We start from the raw sequence: 23,687 nt of genomic DNA, 5'->3' as shown, positions 1-23,687 counted from the left end.
ATACATTATAACACAGCAGATGGCGAGCGGGTGCAGTTTTGAAAATTGGTCAAAAAACTTTGCTGATGGATGGATTAAGTTTTGCTATGCAGTTATGGTTGAAATAATAGCCCATCAGCGCATCTCTAGTGTGTGTGCCTCTCTCTCGCTCAGAGGGGAGGGGGAGGCTGAGGGGATCAAGCATGGATTCTAAACTCTGTGGTGGATAGGATCTACAATTAGGTGTTAATTAATATTACCAGGTCGAAGTACTCCCAAGTGCTATTGCGTAGTTCTCCTGTTTATTCGCTTGGAAAATCGTCACGTTTCATGTTGTGTGCCCTAACATTTTTAATCAACTACTTGTGCAACTGTTTTTAAGTAGGGAAAATGTGGATGTGTTTGATTAATGCCATCTTACTCTCTCTACGGCCACGGCAGAGCCCGCTAGCATAGCAACATGCTAACACATTCGCGCCTCGCGCCAGAGCGTTTGAGTGCACATACCGACGCGGGAGAGGTACGACTCAACTTGTGAAAGTTAAGGTAAGAACATATATTACTACTGATTTTGGGTGGCGTGTTCCTTTAAGGCTTCTGTTACAGACAGCAGAGCCGTTTCGGTAGAGTGGCCGCTTTTGAATCCAGACTGATTTGGATCCAAAAGGTTGTTCTGTGAAAGGAAGTCAGAGACCTGTTTGGAGACTGCTCGTTCAATGCCTTTGGATAGGAAAGGCAGGAGTGAGACAGGGCGGTAGTTCTCGACTTGAGCAGGGTTGAGAGAAGGTTTCTTAAGTAACGGTGTTACCCGGGCCATTTTGAACGCTGTTGGAACTGTGCCGGAGGTTAGCGAGGCATTGATCACATGTGTGATAGCTGGTGCGATGGTCAGGCTGATGGACTGAAGTAGGCTCGTAGGTATAGGGTCCAGCGAGCATGTGGTAGGACGGCTGCATGTCAGGAGTCTAGATACTTCACTCTCGGAGAGAGGCGCGAATGCTGAAAAAGATGTTTCAGCAGCCCCTAGAGGTTGCGGTATCCGAGTCGGATGAGTTGTGTGGGCATGTAGAGAATTGACTGCTGATTGCCGCCACTTTGTTTGTAAAAAATGGATATCTGCAGTAAGGCTGGATGGAGGAGGAGGCAGCTGAGGGTTGAGTAGCGATTTGAAGGTTGAGAAAAGCTTTCGAGTGTCTGTAGCGCTGTTGATTTTGTCATTGTAGAAAGCCATCTTAGCAGCAGTGATGCTGGCTGAGAAGGAGGTCAGGAGTGTCTGGTAGTTTTTGAGGTCATCAGTTAGTTTCCTCTCCGCGGCTCTGAGTTTGGTGCGCTGCGACCGGAGGGTATCATTTAGCCATGGATGAGAGTGTTTGGATCGAGCTGGCCTTGTGGTAAGAGGGCACAGCTCGTCTAGACACGAGCTCAGTGTGGAGCAGAGCAAGTCTGTGGCCTCATTAACCTCCAGAGAGGAGAAGGTGTTGAGTGGAGGTAGACCAGAGGCAACCACAGAGGAAAAGTGCGTTGGAGACAGGTTCCGGATGTTGCGGCGGAACGTGACCATCGGCTGAGGAGCCGGAGGCTGTTCTGTCAGGCTGACGTTGAACTGGATGAAGAGGTGGTCAGAAAGATGGAGAGGCGTCACCATGAGGGTGTTTGTGCTGCAGTTCCGAGTGAGGATCAAGTCAAGCTCTTTGCCAGCTTTGTGAGTAGGTGGGCTTTGAACCAGTTTGAGGTCAAAGGAGTGGATCAGGGTCAAAAAGTCCGCGGAGCCTGGGGCATCTAAGTGGATGTTCATATCGCCGAGAACGAGAAGCGGACAGTCATGCTCAGGGATGGAGGACAGCAGAATGTCAAGTTCGTCCGTAAAGTCGCCTAGTTGGCCTGGAGGGCGGTAGATGACCAGCACGTAGAGTTTTGCTGGGGCAATCACTGTGATGGCATGGAATTCAAATGAGACGTATTTGTTTGAAGGCAGTAGTGGGGTGAATTTCCATTTGTTGGAGATCAGCAGGCCCGTCCCACCTCCTCGTCCAGATGGGCGAGGGTAAAGTTAGTGGAGAGTGCAGCCGGGGTGGCAGTGTTCTCCGGTGTGATCCAAGTTATTGTTCTTGGTGTGAACGGCCCTGCTGATGCTGATGAGAAAACTGTGTAAGGTAAACCATAGCAAAAGGAAAGCTATATAGACAGTTACATAAACTTTTCAAAGAAAGCAGTTGCACTGCAGTGCCTGTTTATTGTTATAGAGTAGGCCTATACATTCAATCCAAGCACATTAAACAAAGCACATGTCACCTTTTTACAATAGCAGGCCATGAAACCAACACATTTAGGTTAACCTACTACGATAAAAAATAAAACTAGCATAACACACCACCATGAACAGAGTATATATTCAATGACTCAATCCAATGACACTGAACTGCAATGATGGCTATGCACCCTAAACAAACATATGTTCCTAGTTCTTAGCTATCCAAAATTAGAAAACCCCCAGCAGTAGTGGTGATGGCTCAAGGACTCTTGACAGCTGAGACTGGTCCCCAGAAGAGTCACAGTGGCATGGCATGTCTAACATCTCACAGCTTTCTAATTAAGGATTTGTGAGAATGGAGATAGCTGATCAAGTGATTTCTGTCAGTGTTAGGTCATCCAGTGGGGTGAGAAACACTCACACACTCTTCACGCCATCACAGTCACATTATCAACACCTTGTGGGTGACTTGGTACTTTCTCTGGTGTGTAAACATGTCTTGACAGCTTTCTTGACCCCAAGTTACTTAGTCTAAGACCCAGAGGCCTATGACTCAACACCTCCTGGGTGCGAACAGCTGATTTAAGTGGTACGAGGTTGATATGATTAGGGAGGTCAGCAGCTAGCTACCCTGTAGTCTTAATGTTTTCAGTATGCACAATGATTTTCATGTGTAGTGGATTCATTTACATGTATTTCAGTTATCAGCAGCAGGCTCTTATTTATTATCTTAATGTTATATTTGAACATAGACACTAAGCTTTTCCATTTGTAGATCTGTAAGCTGTAAGTGTACGTGTATCTAGTGCAAAAGTTTTGTGGTCATACAAATCAATTAAAAATGGCCAAACCCAGGTCTTCTTCATCTCATTTTCCAAATTAAATATGGATTACGTATCTATTCTTAATTAATTTTGCAATATAATTATCCTGTGTTTCAGTATTATCTGTAGTACAGTAGCAGCAGTTCTGTGTGCACTCAGACCAGCTGCTGTACAAATTCATAAGGGTGTGAAGGTACATTGACAAGTGTTTTTTTAAAGGCCATCTGCAGTTGATGGAGGAACCTGAGATGAAATTCACAGGGTTATCTTTGTTCTCAAGGAAACAATGCAGTACCAGTGAGATGGTGATAAGGACGTGACTGTGGGGGAAGGGCCACAGTGCCAGTAGTACAGTGCTTCTCATAAAAAAAGACAGCTGTGGTTGTCTACTGGACTAGTTTCCAAAGTTGCAGAAGTTAATTTGAAGTTTATGCAAGTTTTATATTTGTTATTGGTTCTCAGGAGATAATAATCTCCTGTCCATAAACAAACAAAAAAAAAATATATAATATATATACAGTATATATATATATATATATATATATATATATGCAGATATATAGATATATAATATATAGATATTCTAATATATAGCATATTTACATATATTTAAAAAATATTGTGAACATATATTTCAAATATATTTTTGTTGTGTACAGACCTCAATGATAGGCTTCTGATCCAAAACAAGGCAATGTGCTTGATGTACTGAAAGGACAACTGACCAGAGAGAGCATGAGTTACATTAATACACAGGATTAGATGTTAAAATCCCTTGTGCCAAAATCCAAGGTAAAAACACATTCAGAAGCCCCTACTCAAATTAACTTTAAAAAGCACGCTACCCACAAATCCGCCAACAAATGGTCACAAACACAAGACAAATGGCCCATCCAACAGCAGTATATATAGTATGCGGCATGTCATTGGGGTTATCAAGTGGGCACCCTCATTCACCGATGTTTCGTTAAGTCAAGACACCTCATGAAGGCTTAACAGTGAAACCAGCGTCCTGGAGACACTCCCCTCCATGCTGCCACCATATTACCACATTGAAATATCCAATACCCCAAATACTCTTAACCAGCCTAGGCATGGTCAAGGTTGGCTAGGTTGGTCCGTCCCGATGATGTGGACTGAAAAATGTAGACGTTGATGTAGACAGTAAAAATTAAGTGCACACATGAATCAGCAGGGTGGGATTATCTACATGGCCATGGAGACGTCTGAAAGACCCCCCCCCCAACACACACACACCATTACACCCCCCCCCCCCCATACACGCACACCATTTCATCACACACACCCCCCCCCCCCACCCACCCAAACCCACAACATACCCCCCTCCCCCGACAGACACAGGTACACACCCCTCCCCCACACACCCCATTACATCCCATACACACCATTTCATCATCCCCCTCCCACACACCCCATTCCCCCCCCTCCCCCAACTCACACACAAACACACCATACACCCCCCCATACACACACACAATACCTTTTTAATTACTACTTTTAATTTATTATTTAAAGTTGAGCTGGCTCTTGAGCGCAGGAATTTCATTACTTATAAGTCCCTTTATGAGTACATGACAATTAAACTACTTCAAATTTAAAACTTGAAAGACAAGTCGGCCACTGGGTCAGAGGGGCATCTCATAATAGCAAACTCTATAGGGATCCAGTTCAAGTGTTGATGACGCTGTGCCATTCTCCCCCACAGCGCTTGCTCCCGTCTGTCTAGATTAACCTAGTGTTGCTACATGCCAAACATGCCTGCCATGTATGCACCCTTTAGGCTGGCTTTCCTGTAATAAAGCTCTGGTGTGGTGGGAGTCAGTTGATGCTCACAACCATATTGGGATGGACCATCCCACAAAAAGGACAAATCAACCATGGCCTTGGCAGTGGGGGCAGATACAGTGAAGACCAGCCCTGAGGTAAGTAGTCAATCTGCTGCTACAGAGGAGACCAGACAAACAGCTGAATAGATACATAAAGAGTTGGATGGATGAGGATAGCAAGAAGGATAGCTAAATGGATTGACAGACATATGGATACAGAAACATGGCTGACTACACACTGGAAAAAACAAACCCTGGATTTACTTGATTTTATTGTGTACATCGGTTGCACATTAATGAAATGTCTAGAATTATTCCTTTTTTTTCAGTTTCCGAAAAAATTAGTCCTTTTTTCGGTTTACAAAATTGATTCATGCCGTGGTTACCCAACTTGTAAGTAATTCCAATGAAACTGTTTAAAATAAATTTAAATGTCTGGGGGCATCATCGAAACATGCCTTTTTGTCTCTTAACAGACTCAAAATGTCATTAAAAGTTAACAGTAACAGGGTCCTCCTTACATTACAAAACGATCAACTCATTATTTGAGAAGAAACCGTTTAAATTAAAAGTTTCCTGTTCACTGTCACATACCTCTGTTTCCATCAGTTGCCTCCAGGAAAGCCCAAAAGAGTCTGTCGTCATGCTTACGCAGCTCCGCAACAAACACAGTTTCTTCTTTAAAGGAAGATAACTTTGTTATTAAAGACATGCTGAATATGTTGTGCCACAGTATTCAGAAGCATTCATAGAGGTTGGAAACCACTGATACTTTGTGCTCAATACCTAACACAATCATGGTGGGAACAAAGCAAGGTCATATAAGTGCTTCTGCCGAGTCATGCCACATGCAGAAGTTTTCTGATGATACTGCAATTGTGGGGTGTATCAGGAACGGGCAGGAGGAGGAGTACAGGAGCCTGGTGGAGGACTTTGTGCAATGGTGCAAACTCAATCATCTTCAACTTAACACTTCAAAGACCAAGGAGATGGTGGTGGATTTCCGCAGGTCTAAGCCCACTCTGCTACCAGTCCACATTGATGGGGTCAATGTGGAGGTGGTTAGCACCTACAAGTATCTGGGTCTCCACCTGGACAATAAACTGGACTGGTCAGCCAACACTGATGCACTCTACAAGAAAGGGCAGAGCAGGCTGTACTTCCTGAGGAGGCTGCGGTCCTTCAATGTGTGCAGTAAGCTCCTCAGGATGTTCTACCAGTCTGTTGTTGCCAGCGTCCTCTTTTATGCAGTAGTATGCTGGGGAGGAAGCACAAGGAAGAAGGATGTGGGGCGAATTGACAGGCTGGTAAGGAAAGCTGGCTCTGTAGTGGGAGCTGAACTGGAGTGCATCACTTCACTATCTGACAAAAGGACCCTGAACAAACTGATCAACATCTTGGACAATGAGTGTCACCCACTCCACAGCACTATTGTTAAGCAAAAGAGCCTGATCAGCTGGAGACTTCGCTCACTGCCTTGCACAACTGATAGACTGAGAAAGTCATTTGTCCCCAGGGCCATTGAACTGTTCAATGCCTCACTTAAGGGAAGAGATAGACTTCTCTGCATAGTCTGTCTGCCTCTTCACCCCCTCCATGTTTGGTACTGTCTGTCCACTAGCCACTTGTACCACTGTCTTTATGCCTCACTGTTTGCGTGCTATATTAGCACATTAGCACATATGCATAACCCCCCCCCTCCATGCCACAGCCGAACTGTGGCCACATTTTCTTAAATAGTTAAATATATAGATATATAGACTTTACTTTACTTTATTTCTGCATTGTTGCACTGTTGACTTACTCATTTGCACCATCACCATGACCACTATCACCATTGCACTACCACCATGACACTCATTCACACAGAGCACCTTAGAGCACCTTACCATACCTTACTATGCACAGAGAATCACAGGCTCAGTCCCTGCCTCAGTCATTGCAAGCGCCTCTGATTTATTAATCACCACTATGTGGATACTGTTTTTAGAATTGATTTAGATTAAGTGTTAGTATAATTTGTATTTTTGTAATTTGTATTTTAGTATATTTTTATATATTGTATTAAGTGTTAGTATAATTTGTATTTTAGTATATTTAGCATATTCTTTATCTTCTACTGTCCTTACTGCTTAGTTGTGTTTTATATCATATACTTTAATTACTCTTTCTGCTGTTAAAGAATGTGTTTGTGTTGTATGTATGCTGCTGAGACCTTGAATTTCCCCTGGGGATCAATAAAGTGTCTATCTATCTATCTATCTATCTATAATATATAAGATACAACTCGGGCCCAAATTCTACTGGTCTCTAAGCATAACTCTCTTTAAGAAAACTCATTTGAAAACTTTTGGCAACATTGTAAGCTGTGTGCATTATCTTAGTGTTCTTGCAAAGGCTCATGGGAACACAATGAAATGGTGACACCAAGGCATCCAATGTGTTCATTTGCCTTACTGGTTCAGTATTTAGTTGTTTCATATTGATCTTACATGATTCTGTTGGAAAATTCATTGCTGTGGCAAAATATGTCAGTTATTCTCATAACATGAGTTTGTTTAATTTTTGGTGGTTTAGTAACTGTGACAAACCCTATTTTCCTTTCCCCCCTCAGTATATACGCCTACCTTACGTGATCCATTAGAAAAATGGATTACTCATTTGGAATGACTATTTCAACACAATAAGGTTGTGTTTCATTCAAAACTAGAAAAAATAAAAAGATAACCCGCACACTGTTCTATAAGCTCCCAGAGTGGTTTATTAACAATGCTTCGACCAGACGTCTTTGTCCTGAAGAAGAACAGAGCTTATAGAACATTGTGCGGGTATCTTTTTATTTTTCATTCAAAACTAGACTCTTGGTGTGGTTTAATAAATTGGACAGCCCTGACTTTTCCTTTTTTACGGTGCAGTCAGAGATAGACACATATATCTGTTTAATTAGCATTGTGTGCGAGGACTTAAAGTGTACCTGCAGCCTGTGATATGTTTGCTTCTTGTCTGTTCATTTACAGCAAGTGACATCATATCTGCATAACAGAACATCTGAGGCTTGATTCAAACAAGGTGACATTTATAGACTGAAAATATCGCAAAACAATTTTCAAGACATATCAAGTTTATTTACATAGCGCATATAATACACAGGGGTAATTCAATGTGCTTTACATGAACAACAGCAAAGAATAATAGTAACAAAAATCATAAAAGGCCAATAAACAGTTTAAAAGTAAAGTACATAAAATAGAAAAATACAAACATAGAAGACAAAGTATAATAAATAAAATACAGAGTGCATCTGATTAACAGTACATTTGATCAGCAGAAAGCATCTGAGAACAGTTTGGTCCTAGTCTAGATTTTATACTGGGTACAGTTGGGGCATTTTTAATGGTTCCAGAGCTGAACCACATATCAGCTAAAAGCTGCTTCACCATATTTACCGGTAGTTCTAACAGTGGGTTTTACCAACAAGTATTTCTCCTAAGACCTGAGAGGTCTGGAAGGTGTGTAATGCTGAAGCATGTCTGATGGGTAATTTGGTCTCTTTGTATTACCTGAAGCTGTTTGATGGTCTTCTTAGGAAGTCCTGTGAAAAGCCTATTGACATCAAACATCAGTTTGGCAATGTTTTTGAGGTGGTAAAAAGCATACAGTATGTAGTCATTTCTTTCATTTTGCTGTGTAGATTTAGATCACTATCAATTAAAACACCAAGATTTTTAACAGTATCCTTTGCTTTAAGCCCTTTTATTTGTGTCAAGGAGAGTAGCAACCCTAAGTCTTTTCTCCTTTTTATAAAATACAATTACTTCAATTTGGTCAAAACTGACATAGAGGTTCAAGGGGACCATAGTCATTAGGTGACAGGGCCAGGTAAAGTGTCAGTTGTCAAGTGTCATCAGCACAGCTATGATAGGAAATCAAATTTGTCTTCATGATTTCTCCAAGGGGGAACATATAAAAGTTCAATAATAGTAGCCAGTAGACCCCTGGGGAGCACAGGTCGAGGATGTTGGTGTTGAGGTACAAGCTAAGTTTCAGTGCTGTGACTTGCCCAAAAACATGAATGGGAGAATTCACAATACATCTTTAATTTTAGGAAGGTGGTTGGTTGATTAAAACTTTTTTTTTTTCAATAATTTGAACAATAAATAGTAGATTGGATATGGGCCTGTAATTGTTTAGCATGGATTGTTTAGCATGGCAGATTATTCTTTTTGAGAAGGGGCTTTACGTCAGCAGTTTTCCGGGACTCTGTTTCTCCTGATCCACTTTATACATTCCAGGCCTTAACTTAAAACAACTTAACTCAACAACATTCACCTCAGTATATTAACGGTATTGACAAAATCACTGTCAACACTCTACATGTTCCTCATCCTTAATGTCTCTGTAGAGGACGTAATTACTTCATACCATTTACAATGCAGACTTCACCATGAGTGATGTGTTGATGAGTGTGTTGATCATGAGTGATGGCAGTCTGATATGGAGCATCTGGAGGCTCAGACTAGCCCCTTTGACATTAAGAGGGCCTGCTTCGTGACGGACCCTGATGATACAAAGCAGAGACGGTGACAAAGTCATTGTTGATACTGAATTTGGAAAGGTAATGCTTGACAAATACATCTTAACCTACTGTATTTCAGAGTCTTTACTTACTGAATCACTAGTATATCTATATAGATATTATTTTCCAAAGATAGAGGAATTTTCTGAAGACACAGATTTGCCTTGTGTCCCACACAGACTATCACTGTAAAAGAGGTAGGTGTTCACCCCCAGAACCCTCCAAAGTTTGATAAAATTAATGACATGGCGATGTTCACCTTCCTGCATGAGCCTGCTGTGCTGTTTAACCTCAAAGAGCGTTATGCAGCCTGGATGATCTAGTGTATCTAAGGTTCTCAGGAAATATCAGGTTTATTCTAACTAATCATGATCTGTTATCATTATGTCATCATATATTAATATATCATGAGCACTTTTGTCTTTTGTCCCCATAGAACACCAGCCTGCTGAACCAGAAGAAGAAGCTGGAGGGTGATACATCCCAGCTGCAGAATGAAGTAGAGGAGGCTGTGCAGGAGTGCAGGAATGCTGAGGAAAAGGCCAAGAAGGCCATCACTGATGCTGCCATGATGGCAAAGGAGCTGAAGAAGGAGCAGGACACCAGTGCTCACCTGGAGCGCATGAAGAAGAACATGGAGCCCATCAAGGACCTGCAGCACCGTCTGGATGAAGCTGAACAAATCACCATGAAGGGTGGCAAGAAGCAGATCCAGAAGTTGGAGTCCAGAGTGAGTGCTGTGTTTTTGCTAAGTGCTTTTTTCTAATAATCAGTGCTCGGTTATATATAATAATAGGCACATCACCATTCGTTCAACATTTGCTTTATTATGACCGCCGTGCAGCGAAGCGGCATATAGGTTTAGTCAGAATTTTTTTCTTTTTCTTTTTCGCATGTCCAAATTTCCGTCAAGGATTCCCGGGACACTGTAAGACCGGGGTACACGAAACTTGGTGGGCATGTAACCCCACATGGATAGCATGGAACCACCTTTTTTCGTTTTGATCTGTAGCCCCCCCGCTGGACTGGACCCCCCGAAAGGAGGGTAGGGCAGACACAGTTTTCTGTGAATATCTCGAGAACCATAGGTTTTAGGAGGACCATTTTTTTTTCAAAGGGCCATGTCAACCCATTCCATAACCACTCATTTCATGTATAGCGCCACCTAGTTAAACACAAAAAAGTAAAAATGAGGTGTTTTCATCACAACATCTCTGGCTGACATGGTCAAAACTGCACGAAATTGAAAGTGTAGGATCATTATGACACCCTCCGAATGCATGCCAAGTTTCGTGGACTTTCGTTCATGGGGGACTTTACAATAAAATAATTTATGTGTACATTTAGTGACCGTACACCAACAAGGATTCCCGGGACACTGAAAGACCAGGGTACACGAAACTTGGTGGGCATGTAACCCCACATGGATAGCATGGAACCATCATTTTTCGTTTTGATCTGTAGCCCCCCCGCTGGACTGGACCCCCCGAAAGGAGGGTAGGGCAGACACAGTTTTCTGTGAATATCTTGAGAACCGTAGGGCCTAGGATGACCAATTTTTTGCGTATGTTTGCCTCCAGGGGTCATGTTAACCCATTCCATGTGCACTAGGGGTGTAACGGTACACAGAAGTCACGGTTCGGTTCATACCTCGGTTCGGACATCACGGTTCGGTACGAGTTCGGTACAATGGAGGGAAAAGCAAAACAAAAATGCAGAAAGCATTTTTTTTTGTACATTTCTCAGGCTGTACCACCTAGTGTCCTACAGTCTCTTTCCTGAGCTATCTGCAACAGCCTGAAGTGTGTAAGATGTAGGCTAAACAGTACAATAAGTACCCAGACTCCATCTGTAACTTGTAAACAAAATAAAACAATCAGCTATAAAACTGAAAATAGGCCTACAGCATCTCTTATTTCTGAAAGTGCAAATTACATAGAAAAATTATTTTTAAAAATCCACTTAAGCAAGACCTTCAACATCTGTGTTTAGTTGTATATGGAAGGGTCTACAATTTGCCTCAATATTTTTCATTGTGTGTAAAGTAATAATCTAGCCTACTAACTGTGAAAATATCACACTATTTTGCCTTTTTTTAAAAAAAACAAACACCCACTGGGGCGAAATTGCTCCTTTCATTTCATTAAGAGACTACAACTAGAAGTCACGTGACTTTGCCCTTTGACGTTAACTCACCGTAGCATGGTTTGTTTATTAGCCTGGTTAGCGTTGTCACTTTACTGTCACTTAACACTACCAGCTCCTCATGTGAGAACTTACAAGTTACCACGCGATTTACATAGCTTTCTGTCATTACGAAATCGGTTAATTTAAGCCATAGGTTTTGGCCCTATTTGTATGTATCCAAAGGCTGCTGAAGCGCAGGGGAAGTTTTTTACCCCTCGTTTCAGTGATTGGTAGCTAGCCTACTACATCATCTGGGTGATGGCTTCTAATATGTGTAGCATTTTTCCACTCACATACCCAACAACTACTGAACAATGCCGACACACAGTTTCATCTAAACCTAACGTTACTGTAACTGAAGTTCTCAAACTTGCGATCTTAAAGAGACCAGCGGATCCTCTAACTCTTGTGGGTCGCCACCACTTGCTTATGTTGCTGCTATCTCTGACTGACTTGACCGACGACCTGACAAAAAAAGAACATAGGCGCCAATCAGAGCTTCAGAGCTAAGGCGAGGCTACAGATTAGCGTTAGGTGTCGCTAAAGAACTCCCGTAACTCTCGCTACTTAACAGTAATTGCGCATGACATTAATTAATCCGCACACGAGTTTTATGTATTTTGATACCGTGTATTCTCCGTGTAAATTCATGCACCGAACCGTGACGCCCGTACCGTTTCAGTTCAATACGAATACATGAACCGTTACACCCCTAATGTGCACACATGTGCATAAACAGATACACACGCACACACATACATTCACAGTAATCATACGTATGACACATACTCACACAGTAGACATATGTACGCATGCATGCACATGCACAAACACACATACGCAGGCAAACACACAAGCACGCACACACACACACACACACACTCACCCACACACATAAACATAAACATAAACGTGTACACCCACACATGCACACAATTCAAGAATTTCTCAGAATTATGAACAGGCAAGATGGGGGTGGGGTTGTATAAAATGTATTTTACATGTGAAATCTAAGAACTAATCATGTTTTGGTACTTGTTGTCTAGCAGATACCAGTGAGAATTGAGTGTGCATAATGCAATTCAGTGAGACAGTTAGAATCATATATGCCTTTCAGCGTGACTTATTTTTGTGGAAAACATGTGCTGGACTGGGCGGCGGTCATATTTTGTACTGCTCTGTGGTACATCTAGTTTTAGTTAAATTTAGGTGAGAGAGCTGGAAAATGAGGAAATAGAGCAATGGAAGGCAAGTGATTCTGTCAAAGCAATCTGTAAATATGAGTGTCGCATCAAGGAGCTTCCCTATCAGGTTTATTCAATTATACCATACTAAAAAGACTTTTTATAATACATAATGCTAAATGCTAACACAAAATGTACCCACCTCTCCCATTTGTAGACTGAGGACAACAAGAATTTGAGCTGTCTTCAGGATCTGGTGGACAAACTGCAGCTGACGGTCAAGTCCTACAAGAGAACATCAGAGGAGGCTGTAAGTGACATCCTCTTTTCCTTAGTTTTTCCTTCTCGTCCTTGTTTTATCTATTATCAAAGTCTTTTAATCTATTAACTGCTGAACATGCAAACAAACAATAGACGAAATACACTTAATTTGTGTGGACCTTTCAGGAAGAGCAGGCCAATAGCAACATAAGCAGGAGCTGGTATACTGTAGCTGAGTCTCAGATCAACAAGATGAAAGACAAGAGCCGTGACGCAGGTGGCAAAGTAAGAGCAATAGTTGCACAACTACAACTCAATGTCATATAGTTAGAGCACTGTATTAAATATGAATACATTGATATTATTGTCATGACCAATATATATTACTATAATTCATTGTACTATACTTGCAGCCTTTAGCAGCATTAAAGGAACCATATGTAAGATTGTGGCCAAAAATGGTACTGCAATCACTTTCAAATTACTGTAGAGCGGTATATCCCCTCCCCCTCCCCCCTGACTCGAGGTTGCCAACCCGGGTGCCGAAACACTACTGACTTCGTGATTAGTAGATAGGTTGAGGGTGGCACATCAGGCCAAAACACAACATGACATGACAAAACACAACATCAGTTGAGGGCTGCAACTTCACTTTTTAAATGACAATATCCTGGCCGGACTACAGTTGTCAGTGATATAAGTATTTGAAATAAACATGATTTCTTAATGTCTAGTGACATATCAGGGTCATTTTATGATTAATTGAAATACATTTCTTACATACGGTTCCTTTAAAATGTCTCATAGTGTTTAAAATAATTCAGAATCGTCAGGGCTCAAAAATTGGCCCCAGCCACCAGCCAAATTCTGGTAAAATGTGAAAGTGGTTGGTAGATTAATAGTAGTTGATTTTGAACCCTGACAATCATGGTTATCCACATATTGCTGAAAATATATTTTTATTTGATGAAGAGTGTAGCTGTCATGATGGACGTGTCTGAAAAGTCTTGTTTGTTGTGCAGTGTTTCCCATACATTGACTAATCTGTGGCGGGGCACCACAAAATAAAAATCGGCCGCCACACATAAATATTCTATGTTTAATTTCATTTAAATTAAATATAAGATAAAATCCCTGCATTGCCGCAGCATTTCCTTGCCCCGCCCCGCTCTCTCTCGTAGCCCGCTGGCCCTCCTCTGCATGTGCATTTAACAAAATTCACGATTGTTGAAGGATTGTTGTTGCCACATAGAAGCATTGCATAGAAGACCTCTGGCTAAATTGCTATTAAATCCGCTTAGCATCGTGACCATGCTGCGCAAATTTGTTTAAAACTGCTGCATTGAAGATAACTCTGCTAAGATCTTATCACAACATAGTAGGCTACATTGAAGAGACTAAACTAAGTTAAGTTATGCAATCAAGCAGTATCTCAAAGCTAACGTTAGAATACTGTTTGGATGTCGAATTTAGCATGCTTAGCCTACTTACAGCTGCTTGTCAATTTCGTTGAAGGGCTCATTTTATTGACTCTGACACTGAATGTTTGCAAAATCCCGATGTAAGTGGAAAAGTGTTTTCCAAAATTCAAAAGTGCTTGTCCCAAGGAGAAGTACGAACCTTTATTTTAACTATGTAGAAAACGTTATGAGTTGCATCCACACATCAGCAGCCTTTAAACTGTTACAATTGCAATGTGCAAGGGTTCCCTCACGAACGTTTAAAGTGACAGGCACTCAATTAGACCTATACACTACACCAAGACGATGCCCCCCCCCCCCCCTTGTCCAAGTCAGCTACCGCCACAAATTGAATCCAATTCTGTGGGAAACACTGTTGTGTTTTAGTTTTCCGGAAGGAATGCATTCCAATACAATCTCTTAAAAAGTGTTTATGTTTGTATGTTCATAAGATACTTGCATGTCTCATTCATCAAGAACCAACCTATAGGCCTACATTCACAACAGGCCTTCAGAGAACAAGAGAAAAAGAAACTAAGGGCTTTCTTTCTTTGATTATGCTATGAAGAGAATTGGGCCATTATAAACTTCAATATGACAAATGACAGTCATGCTTAGTCATCAGTATTTGATATGCCCATACAGCAAATGAACAGGTCTAAATTAACAGAGTTCCATATATACTTACAATTGCATTACATGCATTCTCTCTGCCTAATACAGGCAAATAACTCGAAATGCCACTTATTCAGTACAATATCATCAAATCAATAAATCGAAATTATTTATGAATCTCAGATACCATGTATTATGCAGCACTGTGGGCAAAACCATTAAAAAGTTAATTTCCAGCTTGGTTCTCAGCAGCCATTTTGGATATAGGGCTCTCACAAAGTTTCCCCACATTTTTGTGAGGGGCACCCTGGCTAATTGTTTTCTTTAACCTTTATAGATGACAAATCTAGTGAGAAACAATGGTCTCCATGGTCACAGAACTGCTATAGATGACCCAAATAATTATTAAGACCTTGACTTACAAGTAAATTGTAACCCAAAAAGCCTATGACAATAAAACAAAGAATTATAAAAAGAATATATGCCTTGATGTGCAAGACCATCTGTTGCAGATTAAATTGAAATATTTGGCTTATTCTCAAGTAGCAAGAATTTCACAGGGTTATCTTTGTACTCAAGGACAAAGGGAAGGAGACATTCATGTGCATCATAAACAAAACAGCACTAAGTCACTTTCTTAACAACTTTGGCTACAAGGCAACAGGGCCTCACTGTGTTCTATCTCACAAATTGCAGCATCCCATAAACACCACTGTACCCTAAACAATGCCGAAGCCACACCATTTGACACATGTTTGTAAAATGAATGTAAAATTGTTTCAGTTAAAATACGCTGATACAGCAGTTTCATATAGAAACCACACATTTGGACTGATAACAGTAAAGTGTCCATAACAGTAAAATGACTTGGTAAGCATAAATCATTAACATTACCATCTGCTGGGATTCAGCATATATCCCTGAATATAGTTGCATTGCAGTGTCTGTTTAGTGTTAATGAGTATGCCTGCCTATACATTTACAATTGAACAAAATATGTCATGCAATACATAATTACAAAACCTCTTCAGTAAGATGTATATATTTCATCTAGTAGCAGTCAAAACAAAGGTGCTTACTCTACAGATAATGTTCAAAGCCAAGTTCACTTGCTTGAATGGTGTAAATGTAATGAGATAAAAAAAACAGTGTTTTACACCACAATGAAATAGAAAGTTACATTGAGTAAATCCAACAACACTGAACGTTGCCACATCTGATCATGGTCCTTAGTACTAAAATGGGACTAAATGTCCCACAGGATTACCACTTCTCTGTCCCTCTTCCATGGGTTAGACTGTGAATCCATGTGGACATGGATAGAGAAACAAGCTCATGCATAGACAAGTAAACTTTATGATGCATTCAGAATCCAGACACCTAATCCCAGTGGGCTTGAGCAGGGTGTCACGGGAGTTTGTGTAGCCACCGACCCCAGCAAGTCCTCCCATGCCAATGACATCAGTCCTCCAAGAGAGTATGTGATGACCTCCCAACAGTAGTGGTGATGGCTCAAGGACTCTTGGCAACTGAGACTGATCCCCATAAGGGTCACACAAGAGATGGAATGGCATGTCTAACATCCCACAGCAATCTAATTAAGGATTTGGGAGAATAGAGGTTGCATATCCTGTGACCTCAAATATCTCACAGTAGCTGAAGAAAAATCACTCTTACTCTTACTGTAGACCTTCACAGTCACATTATCGGAACCTTGTGGGTAAAGGTTACACACTTTCTTTGGTGTGTAAACATGTCTTGACCCCAAGTCAAGTTACTTAACAGTGTAAGACCCAGAGGCCTATGGCTCAACACCTCCTTGACTTCTTGGTGCAAACAGCTGAACTACTGTTTCTAAATGGATATCAGAGAGGTTAGCGGCCAACTACCCAGTGGACTTAGTGTCTTCAGTAGTATAATTTTTCTTACATTTCATTTCAGATAACTACAGTCTCTTATTTATAATCTTATTAAGAATTTGAACACAGGCACAACGCTTTTACATTTGTAAATCTGTAAACACCTAGTGTGCATGTGTCACTATCAAGTGCAAACGTTTTGTGGTCATGAGAATCAGTTCAAAATGGCCAAACCCAGGTTTTCATCTCATTTTTAAGTAAAATATGAATTAGGTATTTGTTCTAAATTAATTTAGCAAATATTTGTCCTATATGTTTCAGTACCACTAGCAGCAGTTGCGTGTGCACTCAGACCTCCAAAGAGCAGCTGCTGTACAAATTCATAAGGGTGGGAAGGAACAATGCTCCAAAAGCTATCTGCAGTTGATGGAGGAACCTGAGACTAAATCACAGGGTTATCTTTGTCCTCAAGGAAACAATGCAATGACAGTAGTGCAGTGCTTGGTCTACTGAAAAGACAGCTGTGGTTGTTGTTGTTGGACCAGTTTCCAAATTGCAGAAATTTAGGGGGTATGAGGCAAGTTTTTTATTTGTTATTGGTCCTCAAGAAATAATGATCTCCTATTCACAAACAAACGTTTGAGGGGGGAGCATCCTTTGTCCTTGGCTCTATACACAATGGCAATACTTATTTCAAAAGAAAAAGTGAACAAATAGAATGTACAGTTACAAAAATAACAAATCCACAAAAGAGAGATCCAGATGAATTTCTGTTTTCTAAAATGACATAGGCAGCAAATAAAAAAAACTTAATACAGACCTCACTGATAGGCTTCCAAAACGACGCTAAATCTTTTATGTACTGAAAGGACAGCTGACCACAGACAGCATGAGTGATGTAGACAGTAAAAATTAAGTGAACATGGATCAGCAGGTTGGGATTTTCTACATGGCCATGGAGATGTCAAGGAGGACACTGAAAGACAGAGTCAAAGACAAGGTTAGAGTGGCATCTCACAATAGCAAACTCCAAATTAGGGACCAGGTTCAGGTGCTGATGATGCTCTGCCATTCTCTCCCACTGTGCCTGCATGTGCCAGCTCCCTCCTGTCTAGAGAAGCCTATTGTTGCCACATGCCTCCACCCTTTTGGCCAGTTTTCCTTTAACAAAACTCTGGTGTGGTGGGAGTCAGTTGATGCTCTGTCCATATTGGGATGGACCGTCCCCTACAAAAAGGGTGAATCAACCGTGGCCTTGACAGCAGATACCACAAAGACCAACCTTAAGGTAAGTAATCAATCTACTGCTACTGAGAGGAGCATACAAACAGATGGATAGAGAGAGTTAGATGGAGGAGGATAGCAAGAATGATAGCTAAATGAATGGACAGACATATGGATACGGAGGCATGTCTGACTACAGTCAGAGACAGACACATGGATCTGTTCAGTTAGCATTCTGTGCAAGGACTCAAAGTGTACCTGCAGCACTGCCGCTGTAACACTGTGTCATCTGAATGCTTCTTGTCTATTCACTTACAGCAAGTGAAATCTTATCTGTGTAACAGACCGACTGAGACTTGACCCAAACAAGGTGAGAATTACAGACTGAAGATTATTTATATAGCGCATTTTATACACAGGGGTATATCAATGTGCTTTAGTCAAGCACATACAAATTGGTTTTACAAACAAGTATTTCTCCTGAAACCTGAGAGGTCTGAAGGGTGTGTACTGCTGAACCATGTCTGTTAGGTAATTTTTTCCCATTCCATTTAGTGATTTATAAACATACAATTATGTTACTTACTGGAAGCCAGTGCAGGGACAGACTGAAGGTATTGGGTTGTTATTCAAAATATAATTTCTTGAGTTTATTCCATGTTTTGAGACAATTTTGAAAATTATGCGACATCCATTTGCTAATTTGATCAATACACTGAAGAAGAGATTGAAGAGGACCATAATCATTAGGAAACAGGGCTAATTCAATTTGTGTGTCATCACATAGCTATGAGGAAATCAAATTGTTCTTGAAGATTTGTCCAATCGGGAGCATATAAACATTGAATAATAGTGGCCTCCAGATAGACCCCTGGGGAACACCACAAGTCAAGGACGTTGGTGTTGAGGTACAGTTGCCAATGTTAACAAATAAGCTCCTCTGTTGTGGGTATTACTTGAACCAATTGATAACTTTACCTGTAAATCCAACCCAGTGTTCTATTCTGTGTAGCAATATGTTGTGATCAACAGTGTCAAAGGCTGCACTAATGTACAATAACACTAGGACTGATATTTTGCCTGCATCTGTATAGAGGAATATGCCATTTAAAACCTTAATACGAGCTGTTTCAGTGCTGTAATTTGCCCAAAAACCTGACTGAAGATAATCAAAATACCCATTTTACAGTAGGAAGGTTCAAGATTGTAAGTTGATTAAAGACTGTTTGACAACAAATGGTAGATTGGATATGGGTCTGTAATTGTTTAGCATGTAGGCATCCAGATTAGTCTTCTTGAGAAGGGGCTTTAAAACAGTCATTATTATGGACTTAGGAAATGTGCCAGACATCCATGATACATTCAAAATGTGAAGCACATATGCTGCTATGAGGTGAAAAACAGATTTGAAAAAATTGGTAGGTGTAATGTCTAAGCCACATCTGTAGTCTATCAAGCTAAACTCTGGCTATGTTTTAGAGTGTGTACCAACCCCTTCTTGTGAAACCAAGACACATATCTACATACCATATACTAGTGTATATTTTTGACCATTTTAACCTTTATGGCCACACTTACTATACTATCTTATTTCAAACCAGGCAAACGTCACAATGTGATTCTCCTGATCCACTTAATACATTTCAAATCATAACTTAAAACAACTCAACAACATTCACCTTATTTTCTTAACAGTACTGGCCAAAGATGTCACTTCTGACTTGTCAGTGCTCTACATGTTGATATAATCATGTTCTTCATCCATAAGGTCTCATGTTTTAGGAATTACTGTAATTAGTTCATATTTACATTGCAGTCTCCACCATGGGTGATGCGTTGATGGCAGAGTTTGGGGGGGCGGCTTCTTTTCTGAGGAAGTCTGATATGGAGCGTCTGGAGGCCCAGACTCGCCCCTTTGACATTAAGAGGGCTTGCTTCGTGGTGGACCCTGAAGTTGAATTTGTGAAGGGCATCGTCCAAAGCAGAGACGGTGACAAAGTCACTGTTCTTACTGAGTTTGATAAGGTAATGCATGGCAAATACATTTTAAACCTATTTCAGAGTTTTTAGAGACTTCAGAGAATTTACTGACCTTACTGAATCACTTGCACTTGCATTGTTATATATTTTTCCATTTAGCGATTCTTTTTAAAGAACTTACTGACAGCTTACTATATAAATGCCAAGTTTTTTATACGTTTCTCAGACTAGATTTGTGTTGAGCTGCTTAGATTTATAACAAATATGTTACACAAAGATGAAGGAGAGAATTCTACAAAGAAACTGATTTTGCTTGTATCACACAGACTGTCACTGTAAAAGAGGCAGATGTCCACCAACAGAACCCGCCAAAGTATGACAAAATTGAGGACATGGCGATGTTCACCTTCCTGCATGAGCCTGCTGTGCTGTTTAACCTCAAAGAGCGTTACGCAGCCTGGATGATCTATGTGAGTACAAACATGAGGCTCTGGCCCACAGTAGCAAAAACAAATGTCCAAAATACCATATATTTCTTTTTATAAACTTACCGGTAGTCTATTGTCTCATTTGTTTACAATGTTCATAATCAATAGTATGTTCATTTGCACAGACCTACTCTGGGTTGTTCTGTGTCACTGTTAATCCCTACAAGTGGTTGCCAGTGTACGACAGGCAAGTCGTCAATGCTTACAGAGGCAAGAAGAGGAGTGAAGCCCCTCCCCACATCTTCTCCATCTCTGATAATGCTTACCAGTATATGCTGACAGGTAAAGACCTACTTCTAAAGCAACCGCCTTAGCACTAAATGGGTATGCAGTATATTGAAAAAATATAAATATAAATAAAATTGTCATCAACAATTCATCACCTTTTAAAAAAAATAAATAGCATGAATTCATGAATATAACATATGTTCTTGGTTTTATATTTACATTTCACGCTTGTACATTACACAGACAGAGAGAACCAATCTGTCCTTATCACGTGAGTATAATTCAGTCTTCGATTCAAAATTTCATGTTAACTTGTCGATGAGGGAGTGAACCTTTACATACTTTCGTTTTCACCAACAGTGGAGAATCTGGTGCTGGAAAGACTGTGAACACCAAAAGAGTCATTCAGTACTTTGCTAGCATTGCAGCAGCTCCTGGAAAGAGGGACCCCTCTCAGGAGAAAAAGGTAAATCACCTCACTGGGTGCTGGACATAATTTCCTCTTGGGAGATGTTTCCAAGTAACCTGATTTCACCAGACTCAATCACTTCGTTAAGAGAGTCTGGGCACTCACAATTGTGAAATGTTTCCTACTCATCGTAATGGACGTAGATTTTCATTCCATTTTCCGTGAGCTTAACAAATCATATTGATCAGTGATTCCTAACGTTATTTCCTACTTCACCTACCTTTACAAACTGCTAATAAACCACAATGGCAGTCAGGAAATAATGTATTTACCTTTGCTGTATACATTTACATATTCTTCAAACTGCAACTTTTTGATGTTTGCAGGTATGGCTATTACCTTTTACCACAGCCACTTTTAACTAACGTCATCCCCTCTCGTCGCTCATTGACCTGCCATCCTGGTAGCTGAAGGAATATTAAAGGTTCACTATGCAAGATTTTCACCTTTACAAAGCCAATTTGATGGTAAACGAACTTGTAATAGGCAAATCGTTCACCTTGCATAGCTATACAGCAAGTATAGTATAAGTATATATACTCTTTGATCCCGTGAGGGAAATTTGGTCTCTGCATTTATCCCAATCCGTGAATTAGTGAAACACACTCAGCACACAGTGAAGCACACACTAATCCCGGCGCAGTGAGCTGCCTGCTACAACAGCGGCGTTCAGGGAAAGGGAAAAGACGTAGCGAGTCACTACTGAGAAAACCAGCCAGAGAATCTTAAAACATTACCCTGTCAGTAGATACAGCTCTTTGGCTTTGTAGGGCAGAGTAGATACAGCTCTTTGGAGATAGTTTTCGCTTGTTAATCCTTCACCTCCACCACAAAAAGCATTTTTATTGTGTACAGGGGGGATAAGTCACGAGAAGTTTGCTATTTACAACAGCAGAGTAAAATATAAATATATCGCAACTCTAGAGGGAGCTCTACAGTCGCCAAAAATACCTAAACCTGCATAGTGTACCTTTAAACACATTGAAATGAGCCAAACTAGTATCTCAGTAAAATGAAAATGAGCGGAGATACTAGATGGGTGTGACCAGGCCAGTCTCCAAGACCTACCATTTGAAAGGTGAGTTGATATGTTGTGTTATATTTTCCCAGGGCACACTGGAAGATCAAATCATCCAGTGTAACCCTGCTCTGGAGGCTTTTGGTAATGCCAAGACCATCAGAAATGACAACTCATCCCGATTCGTAAGCCCTCTATTGATTTTCAACTCGTTATCAACTCAAAATCTACTCTTCTATCACTGCCATGTTTCATTTTTATGTGTTACTCATGCTAGGGTAAATTCATCCGTATCCACTTCGGTGTGAGCGGCAAGCTGGCATCAGCAGATATTGAGACCTGTAAGTAAATAAGCCCTTTTTGATCTTCTTCATCTGTGGAGAACAAAGGTATGGCTTGAACATTATAGTTACTCTTGAATCCCCCAGATCTGTTGGAGAAGTCCCGTGTCACATTTCAGCTCAAGGCTGAGAGAGACTACCACATCTTCTACCAGATCCTGTCCCAACAGAAACCGGAGCTGTTGGGTGAGAAATGCATGTATATCTCCAGTCATTTGTGTGCATGAATATGAAATAAGCTCAGTTTCCTTAGCTCAGTTACAGTAGTGTTACTTAAACTATGGTCTCGCTTTCTTCAGAGATGTTGCTGATCACTTCCAACCCCTATGACTACGCGTTCATCTCCCAAGGACAGACACAAGTAGCCTCTATTGTTGATGCTGATGAGCTGGTGGCTACTGATGTGAGTAGGCCTGTTTTCACTTTCTCATATACTTATACAGAGGTACATTGGGGGCTGTAATTACTGAATGAAATATTTGATTTGTTACAGGAAGCCTTTGATGTGCTGGGCTTTACTCAAGAGGAAAAGAACGGCATTTACAAGCTGACTGGTGCCATCATGCACTATGGCAACATGAAGTTCAAGCAGAAGCAGAGAGAGGAGCAGGCAGAAGCTGATGGCACTGAGGGTGTGTATTCATTTTTCATGTTGGATGTAATACCCGCATGTTATAGTTAAATATACAGTATGGGTAGAGAGGTGTAACTGTGAGGTTTTAATGCCAGATGCCGACAAAGTCGCTTACCTCATGGGTCTGAACTCTGCTGACCTCATCAAGGGTCTGTGTCACCCAAGGGTCAAAGTAGGAAACGAGTGGGTCACCAAAGGACAGAATGAGCATCAGGTAATATCAGAATTCAGAATTATTGTGATATAGTTTTATAAGTATTAT

General features: G+C 40.8%; 2 protein-coding genes across 2 annotated transcripts in view; both read left to right on the top strand.

Annotated features, from left to right (window-relative positions):
• Positions 1 to 4,952: 4,952 nt before the first annotated feature.
• LOC143131856 (uncharacterized) lies at positions 4,953 to 13,436 on the top strand. The gene is made up of 6 exons (XM_076291441.1): positions 4,953 to 4,997; positions 9,657 to 9,755; positions 9,914 to 10,207; positions 12,874 to 12,975; positions 13,066 to 13,158; positions 13,296 to 13,436. The coding sequence occupies exons 1-6, from the start codon at positions 4,953 to 4,955 to the stop codon at positions 13,434 to 13,436; spliced, it is 774 nt and encodes a 257-aa protein (XP_076147556.1).
• A 6,655-nt stretch (positions 13,437 to 20,091) lies between these two features.
• LOC143130975 (myosin-7-like) overlaps positions 20,092 to 23,687 on the top strand; it is a 17,701-nt gene continuing 14,105 nt past the window's right edge. Inside the window, exons 1-11 of the mRNA XM_076290307.1 lie at positions 20,092 to 20,292; positions 20,574 to 20,717; positions 20,861 to 21,017; positions 21,207 to 21,234; positions 21,324 to 21,393; positions 22,495 to 22,635; positions 22,728 to 22,791; positions 22,879 to 22,977; positions 23,091 to 23,194; positions 23,285 to 23,423; positions 23,521 to 23,639. Coding sequence (XP_076146422.1) covers positions 20,092 to 20,292; positions 20,574 to 20,717; positions 20,861 to 21,017; positions 21,207 to 21,234; positions 21,324 to 21,393; positions 22,495 to 22,635; positions 22,728 to 22,791; positions 22,879 to 22,977; positions 23,091 to 23,194; positions 23,285 to 23,423; positions 23,521 to 23,639 — 1,266 coding nt within the window. The remainder of the gene's footprint in view (positions 20,293 to 20,573; positions 20,718 to 20,860; positions 21,018 to 21,206; positions 21,235 to 21,323; positions 21,394 to 22,494; positions 22,636 to 22,727; positions 22,792 to 22,878; positions 22,978 to 23,090; positions 23,195 to 23,284; positions 23,424 to 23,520; positions 23,640 to 23,687) is intronic.

Source organism: Alosa pseudoharengus, unplaced genomic scaffold (assembly GCF_046254945.1).
Source record: "Alosa pseudoharengus isolate Yale_2024_CS ecotype anadromous, Long Island Sound unplaced genomic scaffold, YU_APseudo_1.1 YU_APseudo_1.1_scf_18, whole genome shotgun sequence".
Lineage (NCBI taxonomy): Eukaryota > Metazoa > Chordata > Actinopteri > Clupeiformes > Clupeidae > Alosa > Alosa pseudoharengus.
This window is presented reverse-complemented; position numbering and strand designations above follow the sequence as displayed.

What these genes read in the sequence shown, in the direction of transcription:
- LOC143131856 (XM_076291441.1), top strand. Translation starts at nt 4,953, where the DNA reads ATGGCCTTGGCAGTGGGGGCAGATACAGTGAAGACCAGCCCTGAG. An exon ending in CAGTGAAGACCAGCCCTGAG is followed by an intron (nt 4,998 to 9,656) that starts GTAAGTAGTCAA and finishes TGTCCCACACAG; the next exon opens with ACTATCACTGTAAAAGAGGT. An exon ending in AGAGAACATCAGAGGAGGCT is followed by an intron (nt 13,159 to 13,295) that starts GTAAGTGACATC and finishes TGGACCTTTCAG; the next exon opens with GAAGAGCAGGCCAATAGCAA.